Source organism: Danio rerio, chromosome 8 (assembly GCF_052040795.2).
Source record: "Danio rerio strain M-AB ecotype USA chromosome 8, GRCz13ab, whole genome shotgun sequence".
Classification (NCBI taxonomy): Eukaryota; Metazoa; Chordata; class Actinopteri; order Cypriniformes; family Danionidae; genus Danio; species Danio rerio.
The window spans coordinates 27931571-27955196 of NC_141028.1; the positions used below are offsets into that span (position 1 = coordinate 27931571).

At 34.3% G+C, this 23626-nt stretch overlaps 1 protein-coding gene across 4 annotated transcripts in view; it reads left to right on the top strand.

The window, feature by feature from the left end:
- Window positions 1-23626, top strand: part of sema3h (sema domain, immunoglobulin domain (Ig), short basic domain, secreted, (semaphorin) 3H) — a 45763-nt gene that overhangs the window by 5866 nt on the left and 16271 nt on the right. For all 4 annotated transcript variants that reach the window (XM_087262735.1, XM_087262736.1, NM_001328378.1 and 1 more), the window contains exons 2-11: window positions 6069-6223; window positions 7836-7898; window positions 8055-8174; window positions 10350-10443; window positions 10560-10679; window positions 10844-10989; window positions 12797-12911; window positions 19244-19313; window positions 20807-20951; window positions 23066-23285. In XM_087262735.1, the coding sequence (XP_087118861.1) occupies window positions 6069-6223; window positions 7836-7898; window positions 8055-8174; window positions 10350-10443; window positions 10560-10679; window positions 10844-10989; window positions 12797-12911; window positions 19244-19313; window positions 20807-20951; window positions 23066-23285 (1248 nt within the window). The remainder of the gene's footprint in view (window positions 1-6068; window positions 6224-7835; window positions 7899-8054; window positions 8175-10349; window positions 10444-10559; window positions 10680-10843; window positions 10990-12796; window positions 12912-19243; window positions 19314-20806; window positions 20952-23065; window positions 23286-23626) is intronic.

Consider the following 23626-nt stretch of genomic DNA (forward strand, 5'->3'; position numbering starts at 1 on the left):
TTTCCCGTTGTTACTAGTTTTTCCAGTGGCTCGCAGTGTTCATCGGCTGACCTGAAATGCAGAGAAGAGTTGAGTGCAATAATTGAGCTCGAGTCTGGCGAAGAACAGTTTTTAAAAGCAGATAAAACAAAAGCCAAAAATAAAATAAACAAGTTAATAACAGGGTGAGAATGTGGTAAAATCTGAAAACATGGTAAAAATCAGGCTTCTTTTTTTCTGGATTGCATTTGAAAACAATGTGGGATGGGTTTAGGGAAATGTGTGGGTGGGTCGATCTGTGCTTTTGAAAGCACTATTGGTTGGGTATAGGGAAGGAGGAGGGTCGGTCAGTTGATCGGTCCGTCAAACAGTCAGTCGACAACAGCCTCTGGTGGATTTACACGAGAAGAACAGGCGCGATTAACACTCATGAGAGAAATTTAAGATCTCAAAAAACATACACAGCAGCCTCTGGTGTATTCATGAAAACAAAAAGTGCAAAAAAAAAAAAAAACGTGAACAAACTGGGACGTATTTGGGGCTCTCCATAAATGTAAATATGGGTACTTTTTCAGAATGGGCCTGGGTTGTTATAAGTGCTGTATAAGCATTATCTCGATCCATTTTACATGGTTAAAAATAAGTTTTACAATATTCTGTAATAAATTTTTTCTTTATTATTTACCACATATGTAGACATTGCATGAAAGATTGTGAAAATTTACTTAAAAGTCTCGAAAAAGCCAAGGTAAAATCATGGCATTTTAGTAAAAAAAATGTGTGTGAAGCCTGTTTTAAATTAAAAAAGGTGATACTGATAGATAAAAAGTAAATATAAAGTAATTGTTTCTTGGTGTTTTAAAGTAAAATATTGATCTCTAATGATTTTAATCATTATCATGATGTTCATATGAATATATTTGACATTTTTAAGTTATGTTATTTGCCATTTTGTGTTTCTAAAAGTCAATCTAAAAATGCAAATATGGTTAGAATATGGTCCATATTTGTCCATATTTTACCCAAATTTGGCTTGAAATAACTCAGAATATATTTAGAGTGGTTTAAGTATGTATAATGTTTCTTAGCTGTGTCACACGCCACACATTTGTGCTAATCGAGTAATCCCACATCAGTCCCTCTCATGACTGAACTAATCTAATGTTCAGATATACACTCACAGCTTGGCGTGGTTAAATATACAACACTAGCTCTGCATGTGGCTAAATATACCCTCAGCTGGCCATAGAATGATGGACAGAAGGGTTTGTGGCTCACTTTGCGAAAAAGACAGTTGTGGATACATCAATATGGTGTAAGACCATCAGAATGTCTCACAGTTTGTCTAATTTAGTTTATGACTGAAAAGGTCATGAGTCAAACTGATTACAGTTTAAGGCTACCACCAGATTCTAGACCACCTACTCATAAACATTCATACTTCCAGTTAAACATACACAAGACGGGTGGAAGATCAGCCCGTAATTCAAGTGAATTTAACACATACACACACACACACGTGTTACAAAGGCTTTACTGGGGAAAAAACAATATATTTCCTTACCATAACCCTACCCCTAAACCCTATTTATTTTCAAAACCTGTGACTAGTTTTTAATGTCAAAGATCCTGTTATGTATAATTCTTAAGCATTTTAAATTATGTGGGTTTACACAAGGCATGTACTCATAACTGACCTCAACATTGTAATATCTAGGTTATACCCATGTCATTGTACAAATGTGTGTCCTCGTAAACGACATAAACCAGTAAAAACACACATATAAATTACTTAATTCCTAAAAAATGAGTTTTCGGTACAGATTTTTGGTTTTCCTGAGATAAATGTAATGTGTTCCGTGACATTTACAAAATGTTTTATTGACATTGTTCTAAAGTTAAAATACATATTCATCAAGTTGTGCTGTTTTTGTCAACCTTCTAATGTTAATTAAATTTTTTTTTTTGCTGTAACTGTAGCAGGGTTGTTTCGATACTGATACCAGTATCTGAAATGCTTTGTTTTCAAATACTCACCAATATTAATGTCAAAACCTTCACAATATTGGTATATATTTGAAAACATAAACAGATCCGACATCATCTTTTTTAATGGGACATATGCCCACTAGCTTTGCTTAACACTGCAAACCCGGAGTCAGTTCTTCTACAGGAAGTTTTGAATTATTTTATAATATTTTATAAAGTTTTGGTAATTTTTCTGTATTATTCATATACATTTTTATATTTCTTAATACTTTACACAGATTTTTTATACAGTTATATTGTTAACTTTTGTCAGTTTATGTTGTTTGTTTTGTGGCTGATCTTGTTTAAAAGTACCCTAGTTCACTGTATGGGTTTGTTAATGTTTTATTTAGTATTTAAGTTTTATTAATTAAGTCTGAAGCAGACGGTTCATTCCGATGTGGCAACCTCTGATTAATAAAGGAACTTAGCTGAAAAAAAATGACTGAATGAATGAATGAAGTCTGAAGCACACCATTAAATAATTCTGCTAATTTATACAGAGCCAGTAGTATACAAAACTGTTTTTACAATTACACACTTAGGTATCAGATTAGTACTCAGTATCACTGACACCCTGAGCTTAGTTATCGGAATCGGTATTGGGAAGGGAAAAAGGGAGACATCCCTAAACTTTAGTACTTTGCTTTCATGTCTGACTTTATCTCACTGCGCACTCTATCACTAACACTGAAACTGGTGGGATGTGATGCTGGGTGAAACTTGACCTTTATAAATTGGATAATTGTTTTGTTCTTCATAATAAACTAAGTAGGGGTGTTCAAACCTGGTTACTGTCTTATAAAGTATAGCTCCAACTTCCTCAACACCTGGTTGAAAGTTTCTAGTATGTCTGCACTCCATTTCAAATTTTTATCCCCTTTACTTGCCAACTTCCTCCCATTTTGTTGACTTTCGTTGACGTGCCCACTACTAGAGGAACATCTGAATAAGTTTAAATAGAACACCCTATAATCCCTTGAACACTTGCAAACTACACACTGAATGCATGTCGCTGTTGTGCCGTCACAGTCGCATTGCATTATGATAGTAGCTGGATGTACATACAAAGGGTTGAGAGTATATCCATATAAACTTTCCTCATGTCTTTTGATGGAGTGAAACGCATTTTAAAAAGCTGGGGTAAAGTCTAGACAGGATACAGCTCTGGATACACACATCAATATAGCATCATTTTGTGATATTGCATCAGAATAATTAATATTTTTACAGTAATGTGATGGTTGGGCTTAGAGTTGGTGTGGAGGTAGGCGTTATTAAAATATAATTTATTAGGTAATTTAATAAATAACATTAATAATACTCCATACAACTACTGTTTTTACATTACTGTAGGGTTGGGTTTAGGGTTGAGATAGGGGTTAATAAAATACAATTAATGGGAAATTTAATAAATAGTATAAATGATTCTCATTAACAACAATTGTATCTGATCTAGCAACAAACAAAAAGCAGTGAAGATTCCCCGAATGAGAACAGGTTGACTAGCAGGATATGATTAGCTGGTTCAGGCTTAATTTGGGTCTAATTTATGCCGGACATCAGGGGCAGGATTAGACACACTGTACTCAGTGATCATTGATTGGGCTATTTTCACATGACAAAAGCTATTAGTGCTCAGCAACTATAAATCATTTGAAAAGGTAAAGTATATGACAATAAGTTTTGGGAATGGGAAACTGAAAAATCTTGAAAAAATTGAAAGCTGAAATGCACGACTGTCCTGGGTAAATGGGACAACTTGTCACTCTATACAGCTGCTCTGTGTAGGATCAATTTTTTTTTACTAGATGCAATATTCAAGAATAGGCAAAACCTGACCCCCCCTACACACACACTCGCATAACCATACAGTACACACATAAACATAAACACCCTTGTTGCCACAGCAACTGCCCCGAAGGAAAGGGGCAATGAGTAGAACTGGTGCTGCTGGGAAAAGCCAGGAATGTGTATGAGGTTGCAGGCTGTGGCAGATTGTGTTTAGGTCTTTCACGACAGCTGAAATTTTTGTGTGTGTGAATAAGTGAGAGAATACAACCTCCAACTAGAGATAAACATGCAAATCTATAAAGAGAAACCAATGCAATTCGTATGTTAATTGTCTGTGAGTGTGTTTTTGATGTATTACTATATGACGCTACATTCTCACATCGATGAATTCATTTCCCATCATTCTCAGGGCAGGTTTTCAGTCTCTTTGTCTGTTCTACTCATCTCGTGGGTTATTTTATCTCTTCGTCTGTCTCGTCAGCTGTTCAGATTTTTGGAACAGGTTATACTGACCAAAGGTGAGTCTGTCTGGCCCAAATATAAGTTTATTTGAGTTCATTGTAATTTGGTGGTTTACTCAATGGCTGTGTTTTTAGTAATGCTCTCTCCAGTGGCCTGGAACTTTCAGTTGTTAATAACAACTATAAAAGCCTCATAAACGTGGCTCATATGAGTCATGCACTATATTCCAGGGGCCAGATTAACTAAATGGGAAAGCACTGATGGGTAAGGAAAGTTCTGTGAGTGATCTACTGACAATGGGCATTAAATAATAGTGAAATACAGTAAACTGACATCCACAAACAATCAGGAATAATGTTATGTTCATTCATTTAATACTCTTCTATTATGCATTTTGAGTCTGGAAAGGAAAATCCCAGGTTGGATACAGTAATTGGAAAAGATAGGTTGAAATAATTCAGTTTTTATCCAGCAAATAATGTTTTAAATTGTGGTCAAATTTTGGTCCATCAAAGCTATTGTATATCTTTATAACATTTGGGATATATACTGTAAAAAGTCAAATAGGCAGTAAATAGGCAGTTTTCCGTATTTTGTAGTTCATCTTTTTTTTTTTTTTTTTGAATCTCATTATAAGATCTTGGTAATATTTTGACAAGTTTTAACCAAAAATGTTGCAAAAAGTGACCTTCATCAACATTTTTAATAGTTCAAAGCAGAGATGCCCGAAATAGGGCCCCTGTGCCAAAGTTGGCACATGGTAACGTTTGATTTGGCCCACCATCCAATCAGAGAAGAGAGTGGGGCGAATGCCTTTAACTGAGATCGTCATTTTCTAATATAACATGACCTTTTTTGATTCTTTTGTTTCAATGAAATATTGTAAATTATTCTTATTTTCAAAAATACTGTCAATCTGTGGAACAGCAAGACAAGGTGCAGCTTGACTTGTATATTCAGCATTGAACTCTATTCTGTTATAAATGGGATTGTTTTTGTTGTGTTATTAATTTATTATAAAAATACTGCATTAGTTAATATAAAGTAAGGATTTCTAGTTATTTTAAAACGTTATTAATTACTCATAGCAACATCAATGTAATACAGTTTGGTATATTTACACAGCCCTCAATCAAGTTTGGTTTTCGTTCCCTTATAAGAAAACATTTAGACACCCCTGGTTTAAAGTGATATGTTGTCTGGGTTGGTGTTGTATATTATGGTACAGAACCCTTTTTCTGTTATTTTACAGACTTATTTCTCTGTATATATTATTTCTTATACATGATATTATTTTGCACTACTAAAATGTCAATAAAAGTCATTTAGCTAAACTATAGAGTTGAATTTTCAACATCAAAAGTTGAAAAAAGTGCAGAGATCAAGGTCCCATAATGCAATTCACAACCACAAATAACTGAAAAACACAAAATACAGAAACTCTTAATTAACAAATATTTTTACAGTGTAAAGCAGGAGTTGTAGACCATATTATGAAATTTATTACATTTTTTTAAATTTCATATTCTTATATTTATATTGTGTTATTTCATATTGAAAGTGTGTAAAAAACTAAGAGGATACATTTTCCAAGGTTTTTCAGTAGAAGTGGGATGGATCTTCTTTTCCCAGTACAAAGCAATAAAGCTAAATTGCGTTGTCTTTATTGGCCTGTCAGATTTAAAGGATGATTCGCGATTAGAAGCAGAAATTATGCTTACAAGCTGAACTCAGATCAGTCAAAAGTGTCTTCAATCATAACACAAATGTCTAAAGTAACAAATCTGTTTGTTTCTCTGTCTCAGAGCTGATGCGCAGCGGCAGACTCGTGTCTCTTTCTATGCCTGCTGGCGATCTGAACTCTCTGCTGCCGGATGAAGATGGACGCCGCCTTTACATCGGTATGAAGGACCATCTGCTGTCCACAAGTCTGGATGATATTACTCAGAACCCCCGCAAGGTATGTACACACACCCACACCCATACACACATACTAACACTCACTAGTATAACGACAGTTCACCCAACAATATATATTCTGTCATTATATACTCAACAATGTAACAAAATGCTAACATGTTGATATTGTCCGTACAATAAAAGCATGGTCTCTTACGCTCAGGAAATGTAAAACTCCGCAATAAGACCATTGTACATGTTACATTACACCTTTTACATTCCACAAAAAGTCCTTTATTGTGGAAAACAGCTGTTTATATAAAAAAAATATATTAGTTTAAGAACTGACCACTGAAATTCAATTCATCTTTATTTCTATAGCCCTTTTACAATGTAGATTGTGTCAAAGCAGCTTAACATAGACATTTTAGTACATTGAAACTGTGTCAGTCCAGTTTTCAGAGTTGAAGTTCAGTTTAGTTCAGTTCAGTGTGGTTGATTTTACTGCTGAAAGTCCAAACACTGAAGATCACATCCATTGATGCACACCTCCACAAGTCCTAAACCAATCAAGCCAGTGGCAGCAGTGGGGAGGAACAAAATTCATCAATTGATGAAAGTGAGGGGAAAAAAAACTTGAGAGATACCAGGCTCTGTTGGGCACGACCATTTCTCCTCTTGCCAAACTTCTTGTGCAGAGTTGCAGTCCAGGCACCAGAGGCTGGAAAATGCTAGACATCCATTGTGGAGAAATGCAGGTGTTAGTAGGCCACTGGTGGGTGTTCAGGCAGGCCCAAAGGATCAATAGCCGCAATTCCACTATTGCACTTAAAGCGAGCAAGCCAGGGCCAGTCGTGTTTCCACTGTCACTTTTGTGGCCTTATCAGGCCAAAGCGGGGCTTTCTTGGGGCCAGCGGCCAGCTTTTTTCAGCTCGGCGAATACCTTGGGCCAAAGAGGGCCCAGTTGGGGTTTCAGGGCTGAGTGAAAGGAGAGGCGGATTTGCCCAAGTCTGGTAAAGTGGAGTCTTGACTTTCACCGTGGTCTTTCAGGAATCAGTCTCGCACTCTCCGCTCCTCCATGACCACCACAGCATTAGCTCAGGATACAGCCTGGTCCAGGATTATGGATACCTTGGCATCATTTCATCATTTTGAAAGGATTTCAAGGGAGACAAAAATGGTTCTTCTATGGCATCCCTGTATAAGCCCATGTACTTTTCATACATTTTATAAAGGTAGATGTCTCTGCTCACCATTTGTTTTCTTTTATTACATAAAGTGATGATTTTATTTTATTTAATGGCATAAAAAATGGACAAGAATGCTTCCATTCACCAATTCCCAGTAAACCTAATCCAGCCTTTTTTAAATTAATATGAAAACTAAAATTTATTGCATGATCACTTTTTTCTAATGTTGCCTAAATGAGCCTACGTGAGTATTTCTGCATGTGTGACAACGAGTGTGTATAATAAGAGCCCATCCCTGCTTTTCTACATAACTAAGTGTGTATTCATAATGATTTAATCTGAGCAATTCCAGACTGGCATCCAGCTGTAATTCCTCACATGATACATGATGAAATCAGCAAATGCATCAACATTTAAAATGACTAAGAGTTTTTTTAAGCACACTTGTGCAACAAATTTTTCACCATGTGTCTTGTATTTCAGATATACTGGCCTGCAAATCCAGATCGGATCCAGGACTGTACAATGGCTGGAAAAACCCTGGAGGTATAATAAAAGTCTTTTTCTGAATGGTTTAATCACAGTAAATAAAATATTTTCAGTTAATTTTCTGTTTTAGTCTGGACTTTTTATTTCTTAAAGGCCAAATAGTGTCATAAGCAGACGTTGTTCATGACTGATAGTTTCCTGTTCATGTCACAGATGGACTGTGCTAACTTTCTGCGTGTGTTAGAGCGGTATAACCAAACACACCTTTATGCCTGTGGGACTGGAGCGTTCAACCCTCGCTGTGCCTTCATCCCTACCAACCTCTTCCTCCGGGTAAAAACAAAATAACTATATTTGTCAGGACATACAGCATTCCCTAAGTAACTTAGAAGGAAGTGTCAAATAGATATTAAAAATGTAACACTGTTGTTTAAGTACCAATTCTCACTACTAACTACTGATTATTACCTGCCCGGTAATAAGATATTGTCTATTTATTAGTACTTATAAAGTATGATCTTATTTTACATCCATAATTCTACTGTATAATACACAAAACCAACTACTACACTAATTATAAGCAGCACATTAGTAGTTTATTGAGCTTAAATTCACAGTAAATGGTCTGGCATACAATAGTATATAGTAATAGCAGAAATTGTAGAATAAAATAAAGTGTGCCTATGAAGTTATTATAGATGAGCAGTGTTGGGGAAAGTTACCTTAAAGTAATGCATTACAGTATTGAGTTACTCCCCAAAAAAGTAGCTTAGTTACTTAGTTACTTTTTATGTTACTTTTGAGTTACTGGCTGAGACTTAATGTTTCATAACTTGCAGGATTGTTTTCTTCTTTTTTTTTAAGTAAAGAAGCTCTGAGATTGATATGCACCATATAGCCTACGCCTTCGCTTACCATGAAAGAAAACATCAAAATATAATAATGTAGGATAATCTTATCTTCTGATAACTTCCTGACCCTCGAGCTATATGCCATATATACAGATTAACGGAAGTGTAAAGCAATGTGTTTGCTACATTTGTACTTTTGGTCTTATTGGAGTAAAATTACTGTCAATTGAGACTATAATGTTCTTTTCCCTTTTTTTAAACCATTTAGAATGTTGAGAAAACTTCCATCTCAGAAATGTAAGGCTCTGCCATCTTGGTATTTGCCTGTTTCTGCATTCTCTCATTGAATGTGGGATTCAGCGTGACTATGTTCATTTTAATGTAATGTCTAATATGTTTTTAATTCAGCTGTTTATTTTGGTAACACTTTATTTTGATGGTCCATTTGAGTATTAGTAGACTGTCTGCTTAATATCTGTTGATACTGCTCATTTAACTGACTATAAGAAACTTTGCAAGTACATGTCAACTTACACTAACCCTAACCCCAAGCTAACAGTCTACTTATAATCTAATGAAAATGGCATGTAGATTCAATGTAACTTAAATTCAAATTCAAAATAAAGTGTGCCCTAATTTTTTATAAGCTAATTAATTAAACCAAAAAGTAACTCACATTACAATTTTTTAAAAAGCAGCTCAAATATATTACTTTTTTAAAGTACTGCATTACTTCACTCGTTACTCAGAAAAGTAAAATTATCACATAACTCCTGTTTCTTGTAATGCATTACCTTAACACTGTAAATGAGTAATATAAAATATGAAAAATTGAAAATTCAGTTTCTTTGGATTTGTGATTTATAGTTTTGTGTTTGAGTAAAGCATCATTTTTGTTTTATTCATTAATTTACTGATGAAATTTCTTTCAAATTAAATATTAAAATGTTGCCACTTGTAGCATTTTTGTATTATTTATTAAAAAATATATATTTCAGATCATTATTTTATCATTTTTATAATTATTTTATTGTTTCAAAGCATTATTGTATGAGTTAATTATACCATCCTTTCGCATTTAACAACAAAAGTGTTACAGATACAAACTGTTAAATATTTATAAAAAAAAAAAAAAACACGGCTAGCACTGTTGCTTTACAGAAAGAAGGTTGCTCGTTCGATTCCTGGCTGGGTCAGTTGGCGTTTCTGTGTGGAGTTTGCATGTTCTCCCCGTGTTTGCGTAGGTTCCCTCAAGGTGCTCTGGTTTCCCCCACAGTCCAATGACATGTGCTGTAGGTGAATTGAATAAACTAAAATTGACTGTAGTGTGTGTAAATGTTAGAGTGTATGGGTGTTTCCCAGTAACTGGGTTGCTGCTGGAAGGGCATCCGCTGTGTAAAACATATGCTGGATAAGTTGGCAGTTCATTTCACTATGATTGATTAAGAGACTAATCCGAAGGAAAATAAATGAATTAAATTCAATTTAAAATTAATAAGTTACCTTGAGAATATGCAAACATACTGTAAATAAAGCTAAACATTGTAATATTGAAATAATAAAATAAATAAATAACTAAAGAATTAAACAAGCTTAAACTATTACAAAAACATGTAGAAATAAAATCATTTGAACAACTGAACAACCTTTTTTTTAGGCTGAGGAGCAAACACTGCAGGATGAAGACACTGAATCAGGGAGAGGAAAATGTCCTTTCGACCCTCACCAGAGAACAGCAACCGCCATCATAGGTGAGACGGCATGTTTACAGTTTGTCTGCAGTTTATATGTTTGTGTAAGAACATGCCAGTGTAACTCTGATCTAAATCTCTCTGTGTATGTGTGTCTGTTTTTTTTTCTTTTTCAGACGGAGAATTGTACGCAGGCATCTCATCTGACTTTCTAAGCCATGATACTGCGTTTATTCGAAGTCTGGGGGAGCGACATGTGATTCGCACCGAACAATACGACTCTACGTGGCTGCAAGGTGACACATGTGTAAATGTACACATTCACCTCAGCTAACACTCTTAGCACTAATGAAAATACACACTGTATGTTGTTGACAGTGCGCTCTATCAGTTAAACACAAGGGAATGCAATCGCAAAAACAGATTCATGTGTTAGCTAACAGTATTTTTGTCTCTGCAGGCGCTGAATTTGTGCATGTTACAGCGATGTCAGAGAGTGATAACGAGGAGGATGATAAAGTCTACGTGTTCTTCACTGAGCGCGCTCAGGAAGCAGAAGGGGCTGCTGGGAAGGTCCTGTATTCCAGAGTGGCCCGCGTCTGTAAGGTATCTAGCAGTGTGCTCCTACGTGCCCGACTGCACTTGTGTGTCCCTCTGCCTGTTTGGCCACCTCTGCGAATCTGATAGGAAGTCCTGGGTGACATAACTATAAAATGTATTGCATGTATGAGTATATAATTATAATATTGTATGTAAATTATATATAAACATAATTATATATGATAAAACCAAAAAATGTAGTAATAATTCTAAGAGTTTAAGCACACATTTTTTTTTTAAAATGAGAAATCATACTGTAATTTTGACTGTGAAGAATTATTAATAGTAGCATTACAAAAGTACCATAGTAGTATTGTGCTAAAGTGCTAATGCCATTGAACCGCTACACTGAAGAATGCTTTTCTTACTTTTGTCTTATTTCTTGTCCTAATATCTTAAACATTCTTAAATAAAGAAACATTTTCTAGACAAGTACACTCAAAAAATTATTCAAAGATACTTCCTTGGAATTACTTGTTTTTAAGAAAAGAGATTGTAAACAATTTATTTGGGTTGAATTTAAACTAGCAAGTAAAGTTGAACATTACAAAATTTTATTTATTTGTTTAAATTAAATTACATTTTATTTTCAGTGTATACATTATTATTATTATTATTATTATTATTATTATTATTATTATTATTGTTATTATGTTTCTTTATTTAACCAGTTCAAAACCCATTAAGATCGAGATCGAGATCTCATTAACAAGGGTGACCTGGCTACGATGTCTGCAACACATGACTTATGCAAAAAATAAATCAATAACAATTATATAAAATACAGTTTGGTTATTCAGTCATACCACATTACATTATATAAATACCACATACATTGAAATATGTTGTTTGTTTGATTTAATCAGGATGAGCTTAGATATTTTCAGTTCAGACAGAAGAATATTCCAGCATGAGGGGGCAGCATGACATACATTTCACTTGAACGTAGGGCATAATGGCTAATATTGTATTGTTTTCAAGTAAAAAATCAAGTGTTTCTTCTTCTTAAAACAAGCTAAAAACCAATATACCAATGGGATAAGTTGTTTTCAGTTTGAAATATAATTACTTTTTTTGCAGCATATATATATATATATATATATATATATATATATATATATATATATATATATGTGTGTGTGTGTGTGTGTGTGTGTGTGTGTGTGTGTGTGTGTGTGTGTGTGTGTGTGTATATAAACATGTATGTTTGTGTGTGTGTCATACAAAATATGATTACCTTAAAAATACACCACAGTATTTATATCTGCATTAAAGAACCCAATCCTAAAACACAGTATTGATGGTATTTACATGTGCAAAAAATTATGGTGTTAGCAGGGAACATATTAAAAAAATGGTATTAGAAAAACGTGTAAAGAAAAACTGTATTTGCAGAACAAATGTCTAAGAAAGATGGTATTAACAGGGCAAATCTCTAAAAACATGGTATTAGTAGGGCAGATATCTAAACATGTGGTATTAGTTGGACATACAGTATTAGGTAAAACATGGTATTAAACTATTACATGTACAAAAAAATGTGGTATTATTGGGGTTAAACATAATGCCATATGGTGACATGCCCAAAAACATGATATTAGCAGGCCACATGTTCAAAATAAATTTTATTAACATCAGAATACATCTGAATATATATTTAAATAATATTTTAACAATATCTGTGCTACATTCTGCAAATCCTTAAAGTCATAAAATATGTAGTTTTAGTTAGAGTAAACCTAAAAAAATAATCAAAAAACAAATATTCTGGTATTATTTCAGTGTGTCCATCTCTCTTTCTGTCCTTTTCTAGAATGATATTGGCGGTCAGCGTAGTTTGGTTAATAAATGGAGCACTTTTCAGAAAGCTCGTATCGTTTGCTCTGTACCAGGACCTGACGGCATACAGACACACTTCGACAAACTCCGTAAGTAATACACACACATCAACAGCTTAAGTAAATATCTAATTAAATAAGACTTCAAGATAAGCTTGAGCATCTTTTAAAAAAATAATTTACACATATGACACATTGTATGTGTGTATATACGTAGGTGTGTGTGTTTGTGTGTCATATGCCCCAACTTTCCTGATTTATGGAACAAAGTTTATCAGTACGCACATACGCTCCACGCACACAGACACACAATCAGACAGAAACCGGTTTCTTATCAATCAGTCTATGTAAACAAAGCCTTTGCATAGAATAAACAATTCCTGAATCCTCATTCTGACCGACGTTTTACTATAATCTTATAACTCACATTATATCTGTAAGATATACCTTTTAAAACCCACGCATATTCTAATGTTCATCTCAGATATCAGACGACTACATTGAAGAGTGAGCAGGTCCACGCGAATGCAACACAAAACCCAACAATAATCACAAATCAGGAACAGCTTCCATATCTGACTGGAACTTTATCAAATCAGCGAGCGTCTCAGAACAGAACTAGTCATTGTCCAGCGCCATGCTAATCTGTAAACAGCTCAGTTTACGTAATTTGTTTAACTGTGCATGTCCAGTTTTGTTCAACGGTTGGAGAGCTGTGAAATCTGTTTATTTCTAGGCCTTCTGAAGTATTTAGAAGATGCACAACAGCTACATTTTTCCCGGCTAACACTTTCATGTTTACTTTGGCTTGCGAATGGTAAACGTTTAATGAATTTATAAGTTAAACATGCTGTGATGGTAATAAGCATCTTGTCTGTGGTGTACTTTTGCTCTATGGTGGTAATCTTTAAGGATTCTCTTCTCTGTGGTGTTTACATTGTGCTCTACAGCCCCTAAACCACTACATCTCCCATAATCTCCCTCTACATCGCGCACCCTCATGTGTCCCTGGTTATGATGGCTCGGACCACACTGCAGACAGTCAATGTTAATCAAGGAGAATGAGTTTATATGACTGAACTTGCATAAACTGATGGTCAGATGTGAGTGAATCAGAGGAGAGCTTGATTTATTGTGTGTGCTTATGAACAAAATGGAACTTATGAATATCGATTAGATCTTAAAAGAAAAAAGTGACTGGCGTATGTTTTGGTTTGCAAGATTGAAGGTCCTCCAGAATGCGTCACGGTCTGGTGTGAATCTGGCGTAAGCTTAGATAATGTTCGTGTTTTTGTTTGTGTGAGGGTGATGCTGACAGTTTCTGTGGCTCTGATTTTGAAGCTGAGCTAAGTTTGTGTGGCGTATCTTCAGTTTTGGATTTTTAACCATGCTTACTTGATTTGTCATATGAGTGGGTTTAGCTGCAATTAGTCTGAGTGTGCATTTGTCAAAAGTTTAAGCTTAGAATATCATTTTTATATTTTTGAAAGAAGTCCTAAGATTAATGCCACATTTATTTGATTAAAAGCCGTTAAACAGTAACATTGTGAAATATTATTACAATGTAAATAAGCTATTTTGTATTTTGAAATTTTAAAAATGTCTCTTTTTTTAAATAGTAAAAAACCCATAAACATATAGACATATAGGTTTCATACAACATAGACAATCATTCTTGCAAGCATACACTTTTCAGTTTCGTAAATATGTTTCAGCCAACTAGTAATTAGCACCTCTCATATACTTGCCAACACAGGTTTTTACTTCATGTGGTCATTAGCAAGAGTTAATATATGCAGGTCATACACATTTATTGTCACATAGCAGCTCAGTTTTCTTGATTAGGGGAGAGCCGGGACAAAAGTAACATTTTTCATTAACAAAAAAAAAAATAAATAAAATAAAATAAAATAAATATATTTTTGCTGTAGTAACTAACTTACAACAGTGTTCTATCAAAATCAGGTCTTATTTTGTATCAGTGTAGAAAAACTTCAATATAACTTGCACAATATAAAGTTGCACAGTGTTACCTTTAACCCCATCAGCAGGGACGAAAGTAACACACGGGTGGGTCAATAGACAACACAATTTGCTAGATTTTTTGGCTTAATCTTGTTTATTTTAAATATATCTGACTATGACCTTGTTCATTTTCACTGTACACATATTTTGTCTTTTATTTTTGCAAAAAAATATTAAAGTGCATTTCATTTTAAACTTCAGCTCCATTAAATGTTTCAAAAGCAATTCAACAATGCAATATTTTACTATTTTCTATTTATATACATTTTTTAAAACATCTAAATCCAAACAATGCAAACTCTAATGTGGAAGCAAAAAATAAGGTTTGTCTATTAGCAGTTGGACATAAATAACTTACTTTTGTCCCCACAGGAACTCCATTTAAACCTGATTTACTTTTAAACTAAAAAACTAAGACATTGCAAACTTTAGGATTAGTTTCTGCTCTAAATAACATGTAGATTAATCATTAGTGTGACACATAAAAAGAGAAACACAACTTGTTATAAGTAAAAAAGAACCGCTTAATTTTCTTTTTGCACTTTTAAACAAAAATTTGGAGAGGGTGGAACGCAGCCCAGAAAATCGCATGGTATTTGACAGCTTCATCAAGGGTTGCAAGCTGAATGTGCTTTTATGTGCCCGGAAAGCAAATGTTGTCAAGTGTATCTGTCTCCGGACTTCAAGACAGGGGCATAACATGAAAACTTGCAGTCATTGAGATCCCATTAAACCATTTTCACCAAACGTTTTCATGAGTTTTCTCCAAATTTATCCACAACCAATTCATTTGATATGAATCGCCCTATATGGTTGCAAATAACAGTACAATGGCAAGTGAGTCAATAATAGTACGTTAATAACTGTGCTGGTTGGGTTTAGGGTTGAGGAAGGTGTAGACGTTAATAACTATGATGGTTTGGTTAAGGGTAGGTGTAGTTGTAGATTGTTGGGTTTATGTTTGGGGTAGGTATAGACGTTAATAACAATGATGGTTGGGTTTAGGGTTGTGGTAGGTATAGACATTAATAACTTTAATGCTTGGGTTTAGGTGTGGAGTAGGTGTAGATGTTAATAACGGATGTACAGCGCCATCTTGCCACAACATAGTTTTGAAATGTGGGTCTCCATAACTTCAAGTTATGCTTATAACGTACTTCAAGTTATGCCCATTCATGTTACGTCGCTTTGTTACCTTCGTCACCCTAAATGCGCTGCATTTCTGAACCACCTGATGGGATACATACTGCTGCTTGTATGTTTGTGTTAATAAACTAAATGTACAATAAAAGTTATTGTGTTAATAACTATTTTAAAAATATAAACAAACGAAATCAAGAACCAGTGGGTGCAAACTTTTAAACGAAATGAAGATGTTCAATTTTTTTTTTCCTTATTTTGTTGAAACATCAATTTAATACTGCTCTTTGGAAAATCGAAAGATACTTGCATGGTTTTGGCAAGAAAAATGTAGCATAATTTACCTTGAGGCTTCAATTGCAAAAGTTTTCACCCCCAGGCTCTTAACGGATTGTGTTTCCTTTTGGAGCATTAGTGAGAATTTGAACCTTTTAATAAATTCATCCTTTTAATAGTGTTTGAGTTTTTCGATTGTTCTGGTTGTAAAAGGATGAATGTCAACATCACACAGTCACTGCTGAAAAGGGTTTAAATACACAAAAGATGCTGGAAAACCGAAGATTTCAGATATAGTTTAACTGTTCAGAACAAACAAGAGACTTCAATCATCCAGGTACCCACACACAGAATTAAAAGCCAAAGTGTTCACAAACCTTTGCAGGGGGTTCATTTAATAATTTGTGTCTTTTTTTTTAGGTTTGTGAACTATGTAACTGGACAAGATATTTTCACCAATTCTGCAAGCGTTTCACAAACTTTCAAGCAGTGCTGTATATTTGAAAACGAGTGCACTAGGTCATGTGCCATTTGTCTTGGTGGTCTGCTGAATGTTTTGAAGGCCGCCACTCTCTGTGTGTGTGCATTTTCTCATCTATGTTGGCACCCCCATCCTGTTTCCACATAATCTACTGGCCGAGTCGGGATAGGGATGAGGGAGGAGAGCAGAGAGCAGGAGAATCGGAGGTTAGCATGGATAAGGACGGATAGGGGTAAGGATAGAGAAGTGTCAACAAGTGCAGGGCAGACAAAACTATCTGTCCTCAAGGAGAACAAAAGCTTTTGTTGGTGGAAATTGACACAACTATAGCTTCCTCGCTAAAGTGAAAGAGAAGAAGAGCCGGAGAATAGGGGAGTGTAGAAAACAATCTGGAGAAGTAGAAGAGGAGAAGAGACTGAATGAGGGATAGTAATATGGGATTGAGAGGGAAACTTAATTAAAGGGAATTTGTTGGTTTGTGTGTTAAATATAAAGGAAGAACTGAGTGGCTGTGTGTATGTGTGGTTTACCACAGAGTAGTGTGTATGTAATAACGGTTTCAGTCTTTTTTATAGTATGATCAAGTTTATGTTCTCACTTTTAATGGATTACAAGAGTTAGTAAATCTGCCACATGTTTTAAGTAGCATATCCGCGGTAGCACGAATGTTTAACACTGCGGTTTCCAACTGGTGGGTGGTGTCCATATCTTTTATTGACGTTGTTGAGGGCTGTTTTTGATCAAGCTCCACTGTATTCGTGATTCCGTGTTGCTAAGATATAGTAATATCTGTAAAAGAGACTGCATTTATTTTTAGCCCTCAGGCGTATAATTAGCATCATACAAATACAGTTGAAATCTCCATTTCATAAAATAAATTGGGTTAGAGAGTTATTTCTGACTTAAAATATAAAATAAAACGACAAGTGAAAATATAATTATATAAACAAGTGAAATAAATGGTCTTTTATTAGGATCAGTGATTGATTCTTTCATTAGTGATGTGAGAATTGTACACTGTAAAACCTACCAGTCAAAACTTATCATTTACTTTAACTTAATGAAAAAGAGTTATCGTAACTCATGAACGGATTATATTAAGCAGAACTAAAAAAAACTGTATATATATATATATTTGTGTTAACTCTAATTCTAGAAGCAATACCAAACCATTTTTAGTTAAAAAGTTACTTGTACTCTAAAAGTCTGACAACACAAATTATCAACACAAATAACACATGTGTATATGACTCTACATCTCAATTTACTGTGTCCCTAATAAATAACAACATTATTGTAATGCATTTAAAAAAACATTACTGGCCTTAAAACCTTTGACCATGAGCATTTTTAATACTAATATTAATCAAATAAATAATGATATTTTTGGATGTTCAGTAGAAATGTTTTTAGCAAAATGGTAATTTTTATATTAACTGATTTTATTAGGTTAAAAAAATCCTAAATCTATAAATATATACATTTTTATCAACAAAACAAATTTTAGAGATTGAATTCGTTAGATATATATATATATATATATATAATATATATATTTAACAACTAGGTAACAACTGCTTACCACTTTTCTAAGGTTACCACTTTTTACTTACTTTTTACTTACCATAGAGTGTAATGTTGGATATTTTAACATAGTTGAATAAACACAGGATAATGCCTAAAAAAGAGTATAGAGTAATTATTCCATACACCGTAAGCATGAGCATAACATCTATACCAGTGGTGCTCAACCCTGTTCCTGCGATCTACCTTCCTGCAGAGTTCAGCTGCAACCCTGATCAAACACACCTGAACCAATTAATTAGGACCTGAACAGCACTGGATAATTACAGGCAGGTGTGTTTGATATGGGTTGCAACTGAAAAATGCAGGAAGGTAAATCTCCTGGAATAGGGTTTGTGACCCCTGGTCTATACGAACAAACTTTGAAAGTCAAGAATATTATTTAATGTCACTAAAGCAACCTACACACGTTAGTTTTATAAAAATAAAACTAAAGTTAATAGGTTAGATGAAAAGTTATAATAGTTTTAGATTCTGAACATTTCATTGTCGCAAATTTTTCCTGATTTCAGCCTGAACGTTTTTTAAATCACCTAATGTGCAATGTAAAGTTTGGATCTTAATGCGAAACCATTCAAGAGAAGTACTATCATAACGTGTGTGTGTGTGTGTGTGTGTGTGTGTGTGTTTGATTTGATAAGACATTTGATCATATCTGACATGGTTGGAATGTGAGAATGCAGAAATGAACTGGCATACACTCAATGGCAAGATATGTGTATGTTTTTGACAGAAAAACCACAAATATGCAGCGTTGCACTCGTTTATTTGTATATGAAAGAGAGTGCAACCAGGTAAATATTATTTACTGAGTTTATACAGCCTTAAGAGGAAACCAAGACCACACACATTAACATAACCTGAAGCACAGATAAACCATGTTTAATATTTAAACTATTTTCTGTTTTTTCTGTAGAGGATATTTTCATTCAGCATGGAAGGGACAAAAAGAATCCTCTTGTTTATGGGCTCTTCACCACTACCAGGTGAGTCTTACAGTGTGACCTAAGATCAGAGTTTAACGATTTCAATGTAATGTATCACACTTGAAGACTAAAATCATTGCTGCAAAAAGATGACACTGTTAAAAATGCAGGCTTCCACACAATTAATTCACAATTTAATTGTTAACTTAAAGAATTTTAGTGGATTAAACATAAAACATTAAGTCATGCCAAAAAACTACAAGGGATTGTTTTGTTTCAGCTTATTTTAAATAAGAAAAATATAAATTTAATCTATAATCATTTAAGCACCATTTTGACTTTGCTTCTTATGTAAAATGCAAAAAAAAAAAAGAATGTTTCTTAAATTTCTGCACTTTTGTCACTGATATATAGTCAGGTAGAAATAGCTTTGGAATCAGCTGCAGGTTACTACTTTTATGCTCGCCTAAAAAAGGTTAAAAAACAAATATTCAAAACAAATGCAGCCTTGCTGTGCACAAAGAGGCTTTCCTTCTCTTGTATTTACAAATATGGATCACTTAAGCTTAACATTGTTACCGATACCATGCATCTTTTAACCAGTCACTGAATTTGAATATTTTAAATAAATATTTTAAGATTGGTAACTTTGTATTTCAGTCTGTTCTGCACATAGAACTATTGTAGGGCTGCAGAAGTCATAGTCAGTACTATGTGAAGCTATACTTTATGGTTCCGTTTTGTCATTTTTGGACTGCCTTTTTTCACCCTTTACTTCAGATGGAAAAGAGTAGTATGAACATCATGAAAACCTCTGTATGTGTTTGTGGTTAAGGGTGTGGAAAAAGTCACAGCATTACTGAGTCATACTTTCCAGATGACATTAATGATGCACCCATGATGTTTAAAACATTAGAAGTTGATCCAGTTTTACATCAGCCATCTCAAAGCAGCATTTGCATTCATCATTCTTTGTGAAAATGTGTGTGTGTATGTGTGTGTCTCTGCCCAAGGTTTTGGAGAGGGTTGTATAGGGTGGAGTGCACAATGAAGTCTGGATTGAGAAAAAGCTGTATGGAAAGAGTGACAGTGTTATTGCTCTCCGTTGAGATGTTCAACCGAGTGTGTTAAATCTCGTAAAGACCCAATCTCAGTTCAGTTTAATTCAGGTGACATTTTAACCCGCACCGATGAGTCTGTGCTTTTACTGCCTGACTGGCTTCACACTTGAACTGAAGTGCCACTTTTAATTGTGCCACCAGAGCTGGGTTTTAATTGGATTTAAGGCAGGGTAAAGAGGATTGAATGTTAGTTGCTAGCTGGTGCTGTCTATGTAAAGAGTTCAGCTAAAAAAATCTTAAATGAGCTTTTTTCTTGGGCTCCTATGTGTAGGTTCAGTCGTTTTACTTTTTATGGCAAATAATAGGTTGTTTTCATTGCTTTTAACATGAAATAACTGAAGATAAACATTAGAGGTTGGTACATCTAAACTATTTATTTATAACTTTCAGTGCATTAATAGTTCATGTGTCTTTGGTTTCTTGTCTCGCCAGCAATGTGTTGAACGGATCTGCTGTGTGCGTTTACCGCATGCAGGACATTATTAGAGCTTTTAAAGGAAACTTCCTTCACAGAGAGGGACATCAGTACAAGTTGACCGAGTACACAGGCAGAGTTCCCTATCCCAGACCCGGCACAGTGAGTGTATTTACATACCGTAAACCCATTTTTAAAATATGTATTCTGTTTAAACTTTGATACTTTGTTCATGTAAAATTAGATTAAAACACACACTAAATCAGAATCATTTAAAATTCATTGAATTAATTTTGATATAACATTAGGTTGCATTTACAGTAACTTACTGTTGGTATCTTTAGGATTATGATGAAAAAAATTATTACCATAAAGCGAAAATTTCATTTATGCATACAATATATTTCTTCTTTCCTTGGCCGCATAATTGTTCAATAAAATGTATGCATGGCTTCTGTAGTCAGAATGCCTAAAACCAACATAGTTTCATTCTGAAAACGCAGCCATGAATGCTACAGAGCGTTATGATGCCGTTTCTTTTTGCGCTTACGAGCTGACCACTTACCTCCATATGGACGGCTTTCCCGCTGTTAGCTTGTCCAGTTAGCTCGCCATGTACGTCATTGGACTTTCGACGTTTAGAGGAGTTGACCACAATGACGGGGTTTGAGTCTGGTTAAGAAATTTTATTTACAAAATAAATAAAATAAAATAAACTAGTAAATAACAGGGTGAGAAAGTGGTAAAATCTAAAAACGTGGTAAAGGGCGAGGTCTTTTCTTTTTCTGGATTTCTTTTTAAAATTCTTGGTTGGTTTTAGGGAAGTGTGTGAACGGGTCAATTGGTGCTTTTGAAAACCCAATTGGTTAAGTTTAGGGAAGGAAGAGGGTGGGTCAGTCGATTGGTCAGTCAGTCAGTCGACAGCAGCCTCTGCTGGTTTAACATGAAAAGAGGAGCGAACCGCATTAGCAAGAGAAATTTGAGATCTCAAAAAGCGTACACAGCGGCCACTGGTGAATTCGCAAAAACAAAGACTGCAAAAAAAACGTAGCTCCTGGGATGTATTTGGCGCTTTCCAGAAGTGTATATATAGGGTACGTTTTCAAAATGAGCCTGGGTTGCCTAAAACAATAAGTATTGGTTAGGAAAAAACCCTTAAATGTTATCTAATAACTGTTACGGTACTGGTATATCATAACTCCACATTAGTACACACGTAGAGCAAAAAACAATAAATAGATTTATTCAATTCTTACCATGATTTACGGATGTCATGTTTGCTATAATGCAATTATCCATTACAATATACCACTAAAATCTTATTAGACACATTTAATGCAAGAATATTTGACTGATTAAAAAACTATGTAGCCCCAAAACACTAATAAGTTGTAATTTTGAATCTTTTTTTTGTCAATTGCCTTTAAACCACTAGGTGTTTAATCATGTCAAAATATACTAAATGTATTAAAATAAATAGTATTTTACAATATATAAAATATACGGTAACACTTTACAATAAGGTTTATTAGTTAATGCATTAACTAACATGAACTAATCATCAACAACACATGTACAGCATTTAATAATCATAATTGAACATTTACTAATGCATTATTAACATCCAAGTCCATGCTTGTTAACATTAGTTAATGCACCATGAGTTAACATGAACTAACAATGAGCTACTATATTTTCATTAACTAACATCAACTAACATGAACAAATACAGTAGTAAATGTATTGTTCATTGTTTGTTCATGTTAATAAATGCATTAATTAACATTAACTAATGAACCTTATTGTAAAGTGTGACCAAATATACTAAAGTATAAAATGTAGCAAAATGTACTGTCTTGCCATTCTTTTAGATATTTAAATAAGTACAGAATAAGTATGTTATATTATTTTGAAAAAGTACAGTATATCTGTGATGCTGAAGGATAGTGGATCAATAATTCACTTTTATTTTTACAAAAAAGTATTTAAAATATTACGGAAACATTACTTAAATTGCAAATCAAGTCAAGTTCAACTTTATTGTCATTTTACTACATGTGACTACATACAGTGGTGCCACATACTGTAAATAAAAAGGACAAATATGAACACAACTGGATGTAAGAGCTTTTCTAAATTTTATACATCTATTATAAATAACTAAATTCATATCCTTTGACACTTCTACTTTATTCCAGTGTTTACAATATTTGAATTGAACTAAAATACTGAAGGTTTATAGAGCACACTGCTGAAGTGTGTGTGTCAATGTTCAGTGTCCCAGCAGCACATACGGAGGCTTCAGATCCACAAGGGAATATCCAGATGACGTGATCTTCTTCAGCCGCACACATCCGCTGATGCAGGAGGTGGTTCGTCCTCTCGGTGGTCAGCCTTTGCTGATCAGAGTGGGCGTCCCTTATAAACTCACCCGTCTGCTTGTGGACAGAGTCGAGGCCGTAGATGGACAGCATGACGTGATGTTCATTGGCACAGGTATGTGTTTGTGCGGTAACAGGGCGGAACAAGCCTAAAACAGCGTAGCTGCCCTAGACTAGCAATATTGGGGATTACCAAAATTATTTTGACAAAAATGTTTCTGTAATAGTTCATTTACCAAGGGTAAGCATAACTATAAGTGCCACAATAATATTTCTAATGCTTTCATCTGTGTTTCCTGTGTAAATATTTAAAAAAAATAATTAATATAATAACTTAATTTTTTATTCACTTAACCAGTTATACATTTCACTACATATAGTACAAATAAATTGTAATGTTTGTTTTTTTTTTTACTTGAGAGATGTTAAATGTGCCGGCTCAAATTTGGGTATAAA